This window comes from Patagioenas fasciata, chromosome 2, assembly GCF_037038585.1.
Source record: "Patagioenas fasciata isolate bPatFas1 chromosome 2, bPatFas1.hap1, whole genome shotgun sequence".
Classification (NCBI taxonomy): domain Eukaryota; kingdom Metazoa; phylum Chordata; class Aves; order Columbiformes; family Columbidae; genus Patagioenas; species Patagioenas fasciata.
In genome coordinates, this window is record NC_092521.1 from 7,118,146 (window position 1) to 7,135,544 (window position 17,399).

Here is a 17,399-nt window from a genome sequence, read left to right on the forward strand (position 1 = left end):
AAACAAATACGAGCAACTTACTGCATATTACAAACTGTGAAATCCAGTTGGTGCCTTTGATATTAGATACATTTAGTACACTGGAAGTGAATACTCAAAAATTGTTCTCTGCATTTGAATAATGAATTGGCATGAACCTTATTTAATTACACTGTTTCCTTTTCTCAAGTAATTTTCCTTTCTCTTTTTATAAAGGAAAAGTACATTTATAAAGCAATATACTCTTATTATAGGACAAATCTGATGACTGAAAAGAGCATTACACGGGAAACATATTCATTTAAAAGGCTGATTTATTTAAATGTATTCAGCAAGGATATTGTCAGGAATGTTTAGTTTGTTTGGGGTTGTTGATTGTGTAGGCTATTTTACTTGGCTGGGTAAATCTAGAAGAACACCTTAGAGAACAGATGGACAAAGGACAGTGACAGTCCATTGTTGGGCGATAAGTTTACTGAACAAGATCAACTTGAACTGAACACATTTCGGAAACAGTAGGCAGTTGTTTTCAGCTGGCATTTGGCAAGGTTTTGCATTATGTCATCACTCCTCATTAAACTGAGAAATGGATAAATTAAGGCTATATGTACATAATTCTTCATTATATCCTGCAGACATACCTTAAGTGATCGATCCCTTTTGATATAATGCATGCACTTAGGTGCTCACCTGACACAGGAAAATTAGTTGTTCTGTTTCATCACTGAGAAGCAAGGAGCTACGAACTACTTTACATTTACCCAGTTGCTGAGGTGAGCAGTTCAGCTGCCGGCACCACTGGCATCGGAGTTCTCTACCACAGTGCACAGGGGAGTTTCCCAAACCGGGGGAACCTCAGAGGATCAAGCAGGCAGAGCTACAGAGTTTCATATATCGCAGAAAAAAAAAAAAATCTTAAACCAAATCATTGCAGATTCTGCAATCATCACCATTATTTGCAGCTCTTTGTATTATCTTCCTGATTACCTCTTTTTCCATCATGTCAGGGAAGATATTGAAGTGCTGGAGGGGGTCCAGAGAAGAGCAACAAGACTGATGAAGGGACTTGAACACAAGACCTATGGGGAGAGGCTGAGGGAGCTGGGCTTGTTTAGTCTGGAGAAGAGGAGGCTTAGAGGTGAGCTCAGCACTCTCTAGAACTACCTGAAGGGCAGTTCTAGCCAGGTGGGGATTGGGCTCTTCTCCCAGGCAGTCAGCAAGGGGGCATGGGCCTCAACTCTGCCAGGGGAAATTGAAGCTGGCTATTAGAAAGCAATTCGTTGCAGAAGAGTGGTCAGGCATTGGAATGGCTGCCCAGGGAGGTGCTGGACTCACTGTCCCTGGAGATTTTTGAACTGAGATTGACCATGACACTTAGTGACATGATCTAGTCAATGGACTGGAGTTGGACCAAGGGTTGGACTTGATGATCTCTGAGGTCTTTTCCAACCCAGTTGATTCTGTGATTCTGTACTTTTCTCTGGTGTCAGCACTATTAGCTTCTTTGTTGTCATCCATCTTCGGTATCAGAGTACCTTTAGGGAGTAAGTCTTGAAATGAAGATGTGGCAGACATTCATGTGCTCCCAAAATTTTCAACAGAAAAGGGCAAGAGCCAGACATAGAGTCTACTCTTACAGATAGAGAAGGGTCTTGGAAAAGGAAATCAGTGCAGATTCGTTTTCCAACTAGCCTAAAAAAAATCAGTCTACCTGGAAACTAATGAGATTAAGAAAAGAGTAGACCAAAAGAATTAACTCAAAAGGTCATGAGATTCATTACAAAGGAACCTAATGTACTTTGACAATGGATATTACAATCCCAGGGCAACCATCATGCTTTTTGCAAGCTGGAATTTTCAGCTTCAGTATGAACTTTTGTTTTAATAGGAGTTTTGTCTTAACCAGAATTAAACCGATATCTGTCCTCCTGATTTAAGAAACTCAGGAAGCTGAGTGCTTTGTAGCTGTTTAATGAGTCACAGCCACCATTTTTTCCCAGCTGCTAGTTTTACAGTAGTGTTTTTCCTTTCGAATAGCATGTACCATGTTTGTTACTGAATTTGGTTTGCTAGTATTGTGTTCTGAATCTATGTTTCAGGCTATAGCCTAGGAAATAGGGGACCACCTAAATAAATGTGCAGAAGATTAAATGAAAATAGCAAATGTGGAAGGTTTGCAATCTTCAGGCCATCATAAAAGAAGACATTTTTTGACATTTCCCAGCTTAGTGAAGAGCGATGGATAAACTGTTTATAATGGCATCATCTGACAGCTGCCTGCCCTGATGGGGTCCCTGCAGATGAGGATGCACAGATCTTAGTTCACATTAGCTTATATTGTCCCTCAGGTGGGTTTAATAATCGCTGTTATGTCCTGCTCTCCATCCTGTTCATGTGTGACAACTTCCAGAAGAAACAGTCTTGTGAGAGTAGTGATGTCTGTAAACCACTGAAGGACCAGAGATTTGGAGCTTGGTGTCCTTTTTATATCATGCTCTTTCTACCTTGACAAGATGATTTTTCAGATTAGCTTGGATGTTCCCATTAGCAACTCGGTTTCAAAGTCAGTTTCTATTTTATAGAGTTTCATCAAAAAGATTAAACTAAATGATATGGCCCTTGACTCATGCATGGCACAGCCTGCATTGTGCCTGTTCGGCATTGCCTTGGGTTGTGACTGTGCATTCCTGTTCACAGAACCACAGAATCACAGAATCACAGAATTGACTCGGTTGGAAAAGACCTCAGAGATCATCAAGTCCAATCCTTGGTCCAACTCCAGTCCATTGACTAGATCTCAGTTTAAAAACCTCCAGGGACGGTGAGTCCAGCACCTCCCTGGGCAGCCATTCCAATGCCTGACCACTCTCTCTGCAAAGAACTGTTTTCTAATAGCCAGCCTAAATTTCCCTGGCAGAGTCGAAGCCCATGCATTCTTGTCCTATTGCTAACTGCCTGTTCCTCTCATGCAATGGTATTCTCGAGGCACAGCACCTTCTTTGGCACAGATGTTCCTTCCAGAGAGCTGGGACAGGAAGAGAAAGGAGATCTGGGAGCAATCTTTTCAGCCCTCTAGGCACACATTTGTATCATCTGTATCTTGATAAATTTGAAAGAACACCATAAGAGAAATGGACCAACACTAAAAAAAAATAAATAGAGCTAATTGATAAAGATTTTCAACAACTTCAATTCACACATTTTTTTAATCTCAGTTCCAGATTTTATTTTTAGTTTTAAATGGTAATCAATGCCAAGAAAGGCTGAAAATAGCTGTACTAAAATGCAGTCTTGCACAACAATACCATGTTATAGTATTGATGTGAACTATAAAATTATCTCACATTTTTCCTTCTACTTGTCACTTTAGCATTAAAACACCAGAGTAATTTTTGCTTAAAAAAATCAGCAATGGATTATAAGACATTTTTTCATTGCATTATATATATCAATTGACTTCCAATTTTCTGTTGTTTCCAGCAGCATTTCTATATTCCATGGTGAGAGTAAAATAAATTCATGTTGAGGCTGAAGGTTTTGAAGCCTTCCAAGAGCAACCAACTCCATCAATTTTCATCATCAACCATTTCTTTGTGAGTCAGGATGAGCATTCCCCTTTGTGTCTACCACAGAATGCTAGTTAATATATTGAAGATTTACATGGGAAAGGTGAGGGAAATATCCCAGATTAAGCTAAGAGTCATGAAACACAGGCTTTAGGGAAGTCAAAGGGAGAAAACCACAGGAGATGCATTGGTATGTGGTTGATGAGTCTTCGCTGTTGCTCCAGGAGATGCACAACCAGCATCTGAAAAGACAGCCAGTACCTAGTGGGCATTTAGGAATTGTATTCTTACTCCATCAGTGATAAGCAGTAGACTAGTTACAAATTGTTCATGTTTCTCCATAGTCATGCAACAGTGAGAGCTTTATCCTGGTGCCTTTGTGCAGTCCATATGCTGTAAAAAACAGATCCAGATGTATTCTCAATTTACATGATCTTTCAAGGACAGAGCACCTAGGTGGTTTCTCTGTTTTCACAACCCTTTCTTCTTCTGCAATACAGACAACTTAGTCCTGTTTGGGGGACCAACAACCAGACATAATCATTGATTGCAAGTGCTCAAATGCCGTTTTACTGCATCATTGGATAAAAACTGTAAAATGCATAGACAGACCACAGAAACATTAACTGTTACTGATAGTTGTCATACTACTCCTTGCAATTCTCCATGAAATCCTGGGCACAAAACCACAGTTTAGTAGTTTTATTTTAAGTCTGAGCAGTGCGAATTTCAAATATGATTAATTTATACAAGCGGTGTTCTTTGACAGAAGTGAAAAGTTTTGATTTATGGCACCCTAATGCAAACTCAGCTTATGTTCTAAGTGTAAATATATTGTCTGGGAAATTTTTGTGTGAAACATGCTGTGATCTGTCCAATTACATCTCCTCCCACAAGAAATATACTAATCTAGACATTGATCCTGGAGTACAGAGTGAGTCATATTTGTTGATAGGATAGGAATGTCATCTACATTTTTTTCGCTAACATGCATAACAAAGCATACTGTGATACTATCAAGCTACAAGATTTGCAGAGAGGGATAAGAGACCATGAGGAAAAAGGAAAGTGAATGTATCCATCTTTATAGTCCTTTCCACTCCTCCTATCGCATAGAGGGTATGCGTTGCACAGCACTGTCTATGTTACGGGGAGATGTTGGCTCTGCATTGGGACATGTGTGAAGGACAGAGATGGACTTCTCTGTTGGACTGTTTCGACTGAGGGTCTCCATACACCTGATGATGCTGCTGGGACCTAATGAGCAAAATGTATATGTAGAATGATATACTATTACGGTTACACGCCTGACTAGTTAAGTGGCTGGAAGGTAGGGATGGTTAAAACCTCTCTTGAGTGCCAGCTGCTTGATTAGAAATAAAAGGCTTCCCACAGCTGGATTCTTGTGGAAACCTCTGGTACAAATGCAAACCATTAATTTTAATCTCTGTGTTTTATTTTCTTGCTACTTTTGTTGCACAGGGCAGTTTTTATGTCCCGTCTGAAAACTGCATGCAGCACGCATACAAATGGCATAAGGACCTCTGTCTTCTGCTCTTGAATGCTCAAAGAGGACTTCACATGTACTACACCCTCATAATGAAGGAGATTCCTGATTTACCACAGCTGAAGTTGGGTAAGCCAGCAGACATTTAAAATCACTGAATATTCTATAGTGCTGCATTTTCAATAAACATTTTAGTACCAAAATTCTTGGGCTATTCAGAGATTTTAGAGGATTTTTGTCCTTGTTTTCTGATTAGTGTTTATTTTGACACATGGTTAAAGATGATTGTCTTTTAAGCTTAGGAAAGTACTTCTATAATATGTGGCCTTATGTGTAGAGGAGTAAAATGTTTTGATAAATTTCTCAAAATATTAACTTTCGGTGATTTTTTTGGCCTTACTTTTTGAAGAACTAAATTTCCAGTTCTGAAATGCCATGAAGTCTGAAGAAGACTCTAACATATTTTTTTTTACTCTTGATTAAATATATTTTTAAAACTGAAAAGAAAAATCTGACAGGTGATATGACTGTTTTTGAAACATACTCCCGCATTTACCATTTGCGTTTTATTTCTGCTCTGACAGTTACGTTATTACAGCTTGCTATTGAAAATGATTCTGCTTTTCTTCCCAATTCAATTGTTTAATAGATTTTCTGATTTTGACAGAAGCTTTTTTTTTGTCTGACCAGGCCTCATAGGTCCAATGTGCAAGTGCTGGCTGGCTTGATTTGTGGGATGCAGCTCTGTAATTCATGTTTACTCATGTGGGGATTGGTCTCTTCTCCCAGGCAGTCAGCAATAGGACAACGGGGCGTGGACCTCAACTCTGCCAGGGGAAATTGAGGCTGGCTATTAGAAAGCAATTCTTTGCAGAGAGAGTGGTCAGCATTGGAATGGCTGCCCAGGGAGGTGCTGGACTCACTATCCCTGGAGGTTTTTAAACTGAGATTGGCCATGGCACTTAGTGCCATGATCTGGTCAATGGACTGGAGTTGGACCAAGGGTTGGACTGGATGATCTCTGAGGTCTTTTCCAACCCAGTTGATTCTGTGATTCTGTGATTCTGTATGTAATGACAGCATGACCTGTGAAAACGAGGCGCATCTCCAACTAATTTCTGCTCTCCCACCTGCTTCTTTGAATTCAAGAAATGTGGCTCATGATTTCACATCTGTGTTTTCGTGTTTTTGTCATTCGATGTACGGGTTTTGAAGTTAAAAGTTAGTTATATTTCAAAGATAATCATATTAGGACAATCAATTGCATTGGCCAGTAGATTTGAAAAGAGAAAGAAAAAAAATTCCAGTTTTACTGTACAGTGTTTGTATACAAGAACTATCAAACATATTACATTATGCTTTACGGTCTTATGACCTTCATAGTTCCTATTTTCCACTTCATGCCTTTGTCCTCAATATATATTTTACTTCAAGATAACCTAAAACTTATAGTGTGAGACAAGCATATAGTATGTTATTCAATCCAACAACGGAAAAAAAAAAATACAGCATCTTTATTTGCAACTTATGAGTTCTCAGAATCCAACATGCAAGAGAACACATGCTTCAGGCATCCTGGTTAAGAGGCATATATAACCGATGATTTGTGTCTCACCTGGACAGGCTTATAGGTTGGGCAATGGCAGAGTTACGTGTGGTTGGTTGACCACAACTCAGGAACAACACCAGAGCACATATTGGCTTTCTAAATACAATTAGCTTGGTTTTCAAATTACTACTGTTACTGAAGCAGCCACTTAATTTGCAAATGTATTTGTTGTAACGCATGCAAATTGACTAAATGCAAATGCCATTTTTAGCCTCTTGAGCAGAGTGCAATTTGCATTATTTTATTTGTAGTCTGAAAATCTACTGAAGATTTGGTTTTAAGGCTAATCTTCTGGTGCCCGTTGCAAACCTGTGCAAAATTATGGGGGGTAAGATTCACCCAGTATGATGAATATGAAGCAAATTTTTATATCTATCATCTCCTTGCAGTCATTGGAGAGAAACAGGCCCATTTGGGACATTAAAATATGTTATCTGACAAGTAGTGCTTTCTGCCTTGCGATGGCATGGATGGCACCCTGTGCTTACTCATTTTTCTCCACTGACCAGGAGGAGAATACAAATGTCTCATTCATTTGTAAGCATCTGTATTGGTCAGATTAATCTCATCATATGTTCTAAAGAAAGTTAAGACAAATCCGAGACTATAAATCTCTGCGGACTTTCTTAATTTGTTGTTCTAGTTCTCCGAGTAGTATATATTAAAAAACCAATAGTTTAAACATTGAAAGTGGGAATGATTGTGTCCAAAATTTTACTATCTAAGGATGGTCTTTTCAATATATTACCCACCTCAGTTTGTCCTTTTCCATTCCTGAGTACTATTTAAGAAGAGTCATTTGGGGACTAGGGAGGGGAATTGGCCTGTTGGTTGTTCTGCTTTGTTTCGTTATGGACACTATTAGAAAATTCCACATTTCAAAATCAAGCAGCCAAAGTTGAAGAGTTGATTTATGTCCTCCTTTGCCTTATAGTCTGTGGTGCATCTAAAGTGGAATGTCTCTGTGCTGGGTTTTCTCAGGACTACCTCAAAATGCTGCTGTTTGCTGGAGGAGTGGAGAGGTACTTCACACTCCACAAGGCAATACAGGTGTGCCCAATCTTTTACTTGTGAGACATCTGGTACCACTTACACAGTCTTATGTCGCACAACAGGGAGAGACATTTCTTGTACATCATTGCTCAGACTTCACAATGGTGAGACTTTGCCTTCAGCTCTGGAGTTGGCCACAAATACCAAAGGCTAATAAGCAAACTTCTAGTAAAAGAGAAGTTGGACAATGAAAAGCCTGATTATGTTTTATTTGTCCTGACAACAACATTTCAGAACTTCTATAGGTCTAGTTGTCCAGGTTACATAAGCAGAAGCTGTACCTCCACCTGCACGAGTACAAGGTGGGGTGTGGAGTGCCCACATCCAAACTGATACTTGTCTCTGTTGGGGAAGACTATCAAATGACCTATTTCTCATATGAATAAAAAGCAGAGCATTAACATTTCACATCTACTGTTCTCATACCTGAGTTTCTTTATTTTTTTTAATTTTTTTTTTTCCTAGAGGAGCTACCTGTGGAAGAGACGTTATCTCAGATTTGTATGGAGCTACAGGTATTTTCTTCAACAGTATTTGCCCACTGTTTTTTCAAGTCCGTTTTTCAAGTGCACTGAGACAGCCCAGTCACATATCAGAGTGGGCAGAAGGAGAATTTGGTGTCACCAGAAAGTTTGTTGAATGTTTCTCTTCCACTATTTCATATAATTTTGATTAGTCACTTACAAGATGTTTCTGTCACTTTTAACAAGTCACCAGCTGGATTGCTTTAACATCATTCAGTGAGCCTAGCCCTGAGTATCAGAATGTGCAGAGAAAAAATGATTTATAGGTAGGTTCAGCTTTTACACTGACAGGAGAAAAGCTACTTTGGCAGGTTGTACAATCGTATCTTCTCAAATAAAAATGCCTAAATGTCTAGGGAGGCTCATGAGAGTAAAAAAAGTAATTTTGGCACAGAAGTGACTGAACTACTCTCTTGAACTTGCTTCTACCACATTTATTTCAAGCGAGACACAGACAGGTTGCCGAGGGTGCCAGGAAGAAATACAAGGATTAGCTGATCGCTGAGGAAAATGATTTATAATCAGAACTTTAATAAATTTGATTTACTTATTTTATTAGCAAGAGGGACTGCATAGGGCATAATGACTAAATAGCAATGGAGGGAAGCTAAAACCAAATAAAACCAAAGTACATTCACATTATAGTTACGAATGGTGGGCTAATGTTTGTCAACCATGGGTGAAAAATGTTTGAAATGGCAAATTTCTTAATTTTAAGCCATGACTTGAATACTTTGCAAGAAATCTGATTTCCTATAAATTTAATTTAGAGAAACATAAGTTATTGGACTCAGGTCTACCAGATTTAGAAGCTGTAAGGGTATAGGAGGTCAGACTACACAATCTAGAGACTCCTTAGGACTTATTTTCTATGAGTCTGGGAAAGTCCATATTGGCTTGGCATACACTAGAAAATGCCAGCATTAATTTATCTGTATTTTCTAATTCCTGTCTAGTTCATGTTTTCCCAAAAAGCTTATTGACTGTTGTTTGTATGGAAATATTAATAAAACCAGAGTGTATTGACTGTTGCTTGAAAGCTGCTGGGAACAGTGTAACAACAAGTAGGTGAACACAAAATCTAGAGCAGCTGGTTCTCTGGGGTGTTGTAAAAACTTTGGTTTTCCTCAATGTTGTGAAAACATTTTTTCTTGGCATCCTGGGATGATAACTTTCTCTCCATCTATGCATAATTTGATGATAAAGACAGTGAATTTACAATGACTCTGAAGACATAAACGTTGAGATCTTGTACAGTATTGGAGGGACATAGACACAGCATTGACCATCACTGCAGTGTAAGTGCTGAAGTTGTATGTACCTCTGTATAGTGTACAGATTAGTATTGACAATGCTCTGCCAGTATTTTGTCTCTGGGAGCATGCAAACTGGAACAATTTATTTTCAGCAGAACATACAAAAACCAACCATTTATAAGGGAAGAAAACTCTACTAAAAACCATACAGAGAGAAGCCTGTAGGGGTTAGTCTCCCATTGTCATTGTGTTACCAGAACCACGTCCATTTTTAAAATTAAATACAAATTAAAGAAGAGAAAAAACTTAGTTTAACCTGCCATAGCTTTGTTTTCAATGCAAGAACACAGCAGATACTCAATGCAGGAGAAAACGGAAGGAAATATATATATATTTTTAATTGTGTGGTTGATTTGTTAACAAACAAGCAAAAATAATTCCTTCAAAACAAACAAACAAACAAACAAACAAACAAATGCACTATTGATTTGGTTTGTGTGACAGTATTGTTAAAGCCAGAGTGTCTTGAGTGGAACTTGAAAGGTGCAGTCCCAGGGAACAGCCCAGCAGCGGGTGTGTGAATGGAATAGTAAGAATCACATTTGGCGATAATTTTAATTGCTGGATTTTGGTCTGAGGAGCTGAGTCCTTGGGATTTGACCTGCACCACTAGTGTTGCTCAGCTCTTGTCCTGTGTGTAGCAGTGCAGTAAGACTCTCACAGTTAGAAGTAGGTATTGTCCCTTCTTTCCTTCCTTCCTTCCTTCCTTCCTTCCTTCCTTCCTTCCTTCCTTCCTTCCTTCCTTCCTTCCTTCCTTCCTTCCTTCCTTCCCTCCTTCCTTCCCTCCTTCCTTCCCTCCTTCCTTCCCTCCTTCCCTCCTTCCCTCCTTCCTTCCCTCCTTCCTTCCCTCCTTCCTTCCCTCCTTCCTTCCCTCCTTCCTTCCCTCCTTCCCTCCTTCCTTCCCTCCTTCCCTCCTTCCTTCCCTCCTTCTCTCCTTCCTTCCCTCCCTCCTTCCCTCCCTCCCTCCTTCCCTCCTTCCCTCCTCCCTTCCCTCCCTCCTCCCTTCCTCCCTTCCTTCCTCTGTTATCCGTTATTTTATCCCAAATAAAGCTGGCTTTTATTCTTTAAAACCCTCATATTTTAGCTCAATGAGTGTCAACTACACTATTGGAGCAATTCCTTCCTTCCTCCCCATAATATTCAGAAGTTTCAGAACCAATAAAATCAAAAAATAGCCATCATACACCTATTCCTAGTTCGGCTTACATTAATAATGCATCTTCTTTGAAAACTGTGCTTTCAGTTTATGATGTAAGAGGCAGCTTATTATGAAAAGAAAAACAAAACATACAGCACAAAAAATTGAGTGCAGTAAATAAGGTAGTGCCATGACTCTATAAAGAGAAATTTTTGGGAGACTCTATTGTCTACCAGTATGCCCCTGATTTTTCCAGTGTCAGAATCCATACTGGAGCTTGTACCACTTTGGACAAATCATTAAAAAAGAACAACACCCAAACAATGTAAACTCAGTGACAATTTCTGTGTTATCCACACAAGCATTTTCTCTGTTTCTCTCACACAGATAATTTGCTTTTAATCATGGCTTAGTTTGCAGCATCACCAATCTGGAAACTACCTGCATAATACAATGTGAAAAACAAGCAGGGTTTCACCTAGATTGCAGTCCTAGGGAATAAAAGACCTTGCCAAGAACAGATAAGCAATTCCTCTGATACTATTTCTGGAGTCTTTCTGGCAGTATTACTGGTTTCATGGAAGCATGTAGGGACCCTAGGAATAGATGAAGGCTCACTTATGACATTTCCTTCTTGGGCTGCAGAGCTTTAGCACTGAGTTGCAACCTAGAGTTGGAGGGCACAGAGGGACCCAGAGTGTTGTAGCGTGGGAGAGAAGCAACAGTAAACTCCAGGATGTCTGTTTTCATCATGTGTTGAGAACACAGTGTTTTGCATTTGTTCCTCGTTGCCCCCCAACAAATCAACCATCTGGGATCCTAGTGTGACATGACTGAGAAGGCTTCTTTTACTATCAGGAAGGGGATGACTGGCCATGGTCTATTATTTCAGAGCATCCAGCACCATCTGGTGGATAATTTGAAAGCGACTTTGATTTTTTTTTTTTTTTTCCCAATAACTACATCTGCAGTAAAATGTTTGCAAAAATTGAGTCTGTTCCCACTTCTTGCTCATCAATCGTGTAACTGAGACGCGTTGAGCTAAGATATGAGGATTTTGAAGAGTAAAACCAAAAGTCTCACCAGCTTTATTTGGGGTAAAATAACTAAAAATTCTAGCTTCTATAACAGTTCTAAAACAAGAAGATTTTTTTGTTGTTGTTGTTGCTGTTCTTCCTAAAAGAAGTTAATGTAACATACTAACTGATTTTCCTTATTTTCACTGTCTTGATCTCAAAATGTCCTTTCTCTCCTCCAGCTCTTGAGCAATCCGGAGAAGATAGCAGAACAGATAAGCAAGGACCTTGCCTGGCTTTGCTCCCACCTCCTCACCCTGTGGACACAGTTCCTGGAAGTAGCAACTCTCCATCCGGAAGTCACAGCTTATCTGACTCATGAACATCACATGCTAAGGGTAATGTTAAGAAGTCAAAAGTGAGTTCAGTAATGGTAACCTCCGGATAGACATTATATTTCCGATACTATTCCGCCCATATGAGTTTTTACTGGAGTTGGGGTAGACAGGAAAAGAGGTAAAGAAGAGGTGAAGCACAGGAGTCAAAATTACAGATTTCAATTTCTGCAATGAAATCTGGTGCTTTTATCAGACCCAGGATCCTGTGCAAAATGAGAGCACTTGGAACACCAGAATCTGATGTGGAACAGGAGGTGGCGTTGGAAGAGGTAGCTATCACCTGTACCTACTAGATATCCATAAATCATAAACATTTGTTTTAAAAAACGCAATCATTGCAATGAAAAATACTAAATTATTTTATCTAAACTTCTTTCACAAAATTAACATGAGGAATAATGAGTTATTCTTCTCGTGGTTTAACCCCAGATGGCAATTAAGCACCACAAAGCCACTCGCTCATTCCCCTACAGTGGAGTGGGAGAGAGAATCAGAAGAGTAAAAGTGAGAAAACTTGTGGATTGAGATAAAGACAGTTTAATAAGTAAAGCAAAAGTCACACACACAAGCAAAGTAAAACAATCAATTCATTCACTGCATCCCTGTGTTATCCACACTATTTTCAGCACAAATCCAAAGCATAGCCCCATATTGGTTACTATGAAGAAAATTAACTCTGTCCCAACAAAAAACAGCACTGTTCTCTTTACTATGTCACATATGTATGCATATATAAATATATATAGTTCTTGCCTTCCCCCTAGTGATGTGCACACAACAAAATATTAATATTACTAATGTGGAAATTGCTTCTTGTACTTGATAATAAAGAAGGCAGAAAAGCATTTGTCTTTTGAGCTAACTATCAGATCTGCTTATCTGATTAGTTCAATGCATGCTGGGTCTTCCATTAGGATGTTTTTGGTTATTGACCAGACATCAGTTCAGCACGTCACCTGAGCTGAACTCATAGTCTGATCTAATCATTAGAGGAAAGGCTAAGATTTACCTTGCTTAGCTACTATGTAGGTATTGACCTTCCAGCTTATGTTCTGGTTCCTGTTAAAGTTATTGGAGGCCTGGTTATTCTGTAGAGTAATAAGAGAAACTCTGGTTGGTGTCCCCAAGAGCATGGTGTGAGCTTGCAAAAAGGAGGCATAAAATTCAGGAAGAGGTGATTAAGTGGCTGATGCTGAGACTGGGTCTTCCTTGACTCTTAGAGGAACTGTGTGGCTTTCAGCCGAAGGAGCCAATTCTGTATGCTCCCAGGCCCAGCAAGGTGAGTCACAGCCTGTGGTTCCAACTTCGATTGATGCTGACTGCCTGCTTGGTCTTTGACAAATCATATAACTTCATGTGCTTCAGTTCCTCCTCATGTAAGCTCTGTGTAATGGAAATTTTCCAGCTCTGGAAAACAGTTTGAGAGATCCAGATGAAAAGTCATACTATTATGGTAGAATCTTTTTGAAGGGATGCTAGCCCTTTTTTTTTCAGAAGGGCTGTTTGTTGAGGCACAGCTGGGTCTGCTGGGAGATGCAGAGATGCTATGACATATTCTAACACTGTAACAGAGGTCACTTTTACAAATATTATTAGTAATGTATGGGCTGCAGTTTAACAGCTTTGTACACTTGATTACATATTATGTTTGATTCATTGAAACTCAAAGCTTATTCCAGGGAAGATAGCAGCACTGAATTTTTTATACCTTATTTCACACTCTGTGCTCTGCCAGCTACTTCAGATCTGTGACTCTTCTGTAATTGATTATCCAACACTGAACAGATGTAATGTCCATGAAGAGATGTGAAGATCTCTCATTTGTAAGGATGATGACGTAGGCAGATGTGTTTCTACCATGAAAGGGCTTATTCTCCTCTGGGCTGTCTTGGGAGTCACTGTGGATGTTCCCATAGAAGAAATGATCAGTTATGAATTGTCCTAATTTAGTAACCCATTCCACTGCTGCCACATGATTTTCATGATGAGAAAGGAACAAGTCTTCCCCATTTTAAGATTACAGGGGAAAATGTTAAATTTGACAGCTTTTAGAAAAGTAGACAGAAGATGCACGTAAGAAAATCTTGACTTACTGTCAAGGGACACTTCTTATCTCCCAGCAAAATATACAACACCACCAACTGCATTGTGTTGGACTGGGAAAGTAAAGTAGAACTGAGCACTTTTTTTCTTTCTGTCACCAGAGTAGTGCAAAACAGATGGAGCATACTGAGGAATCTGGTTCTGACAGTCACTGGTCTGTCATTAGCTTGATTGTACTTGGCACCTTTCAGTAGATCTTAGGTTTAACTTGTGTGTTTCTCCCTCAGGTGAGGAGATTCTCAGAAGCCTTCTTCTGTACCGAGCACCAGAAACCCACTGTGCTCACATTTCAGGAAGGCCTGTAAGTAAAATAAACTGTTAATGCTCCTTTGTCATGGGAATGAACAAAAATGTAGTTTAAAACATTTTTCTGCTGGGTAAGGAGCAGTTAGGTTTGAGAGAAGCCACTGAATCTGTCCTACCTCCATATTGTAAAATCATCAAAATCAGTGTCAAAAGTAAGTGGCTCCAGTCAAGCTCCAGAGATGGTTAATTTCAAGATTTCTATCTTCTAGGGATATGGTGCACAAGATTCTCTCCCTCACACATCTTCTCAGTCGCAATTGAGTTCATTTATTTTCAGAGCACATTTTCACCGACACCATCACCTTCAGGGCAGGTAGAAATATTTTTGATGCCTTTAACTAACTTCCTAAACCAACTAAATGAGATCCAGTGACACTTTTTATGGGAAATGACTGATGACAATCAAGAAAAGCTTAAAAGTTCTGTTTAATCTCTTCATCATCGATCTGGATGAGGGGTTGGAATGCACGTTTAGTAAGTTTGCAAATGACACCAAGTAGGGCAGGAGTGTTGATCTGCTGGAGGGTAGAAAGGATCTACAGGGGGATCTGGACCAGAAGGATCAATGGGCTGAGGGAAGAGTGGCGGGAAAGTGCCTGGGGAAAAAGGACTTAGAGGTGTTGAATGGTAGCCAGCTGAACATGAGCCAGTGGCATAAAAGGCCAACAGCACCCTGGCTTGTATCAAGAATACTGTGGCAAAGAGGTCCAGGGCAGTGATCATCTGGTGAGGTTGCACCTCAAATCCTGTGTTCAGTTTTGGGCCACTCACTACAAGAAAGCCCTTGAAGTCCTGGAGAGAGTTCAGAGAAGTGAATGGAACTGGGGAAGGGGCTGGAGCACAAGTGTGATGAGGAGCAGCTGAGGAAACTGGGACTGTTTAGCCTGGAGAAAAAAAGGCTGAGGGGAGACCTTCTCATTCTCTACAATTAACTGAAAGGAGTTTGTATGATGAAGGGTGTTGGTCTCTTCACCCAAGTAGCAAGTGATAGGACAAGAAGAAATGACTTCAAGTTGCACCAGGGGAGGTTTAGATTGGATATTAGAAAAAAAAAAATCTTCATGGAAAGGGTTGTCAGGCATTGGAACAGGCTGGCCGGGGAAGTGGTAGAGTCACCATCCCTGGAGATGTTTAAAAATGAGGTTCTTAGGAACATGATTTAGTGCCTGGAGCAGCTGGAGTTGATGATCTTGAGAATGTCTTCCAACTAAAATGATTCTATCATCCTCTGATCCTATGATTTAAAAATTTGCTTTTTGCCATCCTTGATATATTATTTTGGGGATAGGCAGTCATGGATTTCTTTTCGTGTTTAGTCCAGCCTTACTTTCTATAGCAGAAAGTATCTTTAAATGTAGACTGGAGCATTAAGCAGCCAGTACAAAGCTGTGAATGTTCACTTGATGTAGCAGTGGAAGACAGGAATGGAATATAACACCGCATTATCTGGAGAAACCATGGGTGTGATATGAGCTCAGATCTGATAGTCTATTGACCGAGAATCAACAGTGCAAAACAGTCTGGGAAAACAAATGTTGCATTGGTCTGAATTCTTAAAAACAGGCTATAAAACATTGGCAAGGTAAGCATTTCCTTCTGCTCGACACTTTCTACTTGGAGCCAAGCTGGAGAGTATGAGGAGACAGTTTTACAGCTACACCGGGGCAAATCCTACCTTCAGTTTTAGCCAATGATTGGGACTAGAATGCATGAATATAAGGAAGAAATTTTTTATTACGAAGGTGGTAAAACACTGGAACAGGTTGCCTGTTATTCTGGCTGATTTAGACATATATTTTGCAGGATTCAATCCTGCCAAGAACCTTCTTGCCTTGATCCTCTCAGAACTTCAGCTGCAACTAAGAAAAAAAAGAGAGAAATAATGTTTTTCTTTTTCAAATATAAATAGAGCCTAATTGTTTTATTTGGATGCTAGTTTACTGAATCGATCATTTTCCAAAAGTCTTGAGCTTCTAAAAGCCATGTCTCACTCCAGAAAGGAGTGCATAATCGGTGCATTATGCATAATGGGTACATTATGGGTGCATAATGCTTCAGAGAACCAGGATACTTTGCCTTGCCCAGATTTGGATATAGAAGATTATTGGATGAAGAGGTGTGTTTTAACAATCCAGCTTTAGAAATGTGGAGCCAGGATTTGCCCAGAGAGGTGGTAGATGCCCCATCCACAAAGGCATCCCCCGTGCCAGGCTGGATGAGGCTCTGAGCAACCTGATCTGGTTGAAGATGGTCCTGCTCATTGCAGGGGGTTGGACTGGATGACCTTTGAACGTCCCTTCCAACCCAAACCATTCTATGATTACATGATTGTACAGTAATACTCAGGACCTGACCCTTGAAGGCAGAGTTCAAAGAAAAATGCTCAGATTTGAATTTCTGAGCAATGAGAGATGTTTGGACTATTTGTACACAGAAACAGCCTGTCCATGGGGGGGACCACAGCATTAGCAATGTGAAAATCCGTCTTTCAGAAGGAGCTTAAAGGTCATGACATCAGGTCCTGTGAGGATGATGAGGCTTAAGTGAGGCACCTGCATCTGCCCCTGTGAAAAGAAGAAAATTGCTTTCTCAGACCTGTCACTAGGGACATTAGGACTGATTTAGTGTTACCAGAAAGGGTCGTGACTTCATTAGCAGATGGGTTCTACAAGGCTACCTTTTTCTTCCAAATTAGAGCAGCACCATGGCTGCAGGGGCCCAGCTGTGCTCACTTTGTCCTCTCATGTCAGGTTTTAAGTGAGCTATGTAAAAGAAAAACCACACGTCAAGATCATCATGTGAGGGCACAGACACTTATGGCCTTATTCAAACAAACCTAACCCTGCACAGGGGGAAGCCTAATTGCATTAAATGTTTTTATTTC

General features: G+C 39.9%; 1 protein-coding gene across 1 annotated transcript in view; it reads left to right on the forward strand.

The window, feature by feature from the left end:
* Positions 1 to 17,399, forward strand: part of FAM135B (family with sequence similarity 135 member B) — a 209,871-nt gene that overhangs the window by 171,944 nt on the left and 20,528 nt on the right. The window contains exons 8-11 of the mRNA XM_065831691.2: positions 5,028 to 5,181; positions 8,180 to 8,229; positions 11,951 to 12,106; positions 14,437 to 14,510. Coding sequence (XP_065687763.1) covers positions 5,028 to 5,181; positions 8,180 to 8,229; positions 11,951 to 12,106; positions 14,437 to 14,510 — 434 coding nt within the window. The remainder of the gene's footprint in view (positions 1 to 5,027; positions 5,182 to 8,179; positions 8,230 to 11,950; positions 12,107 to 14,436; positions 14,511 to 17,399) is intronic.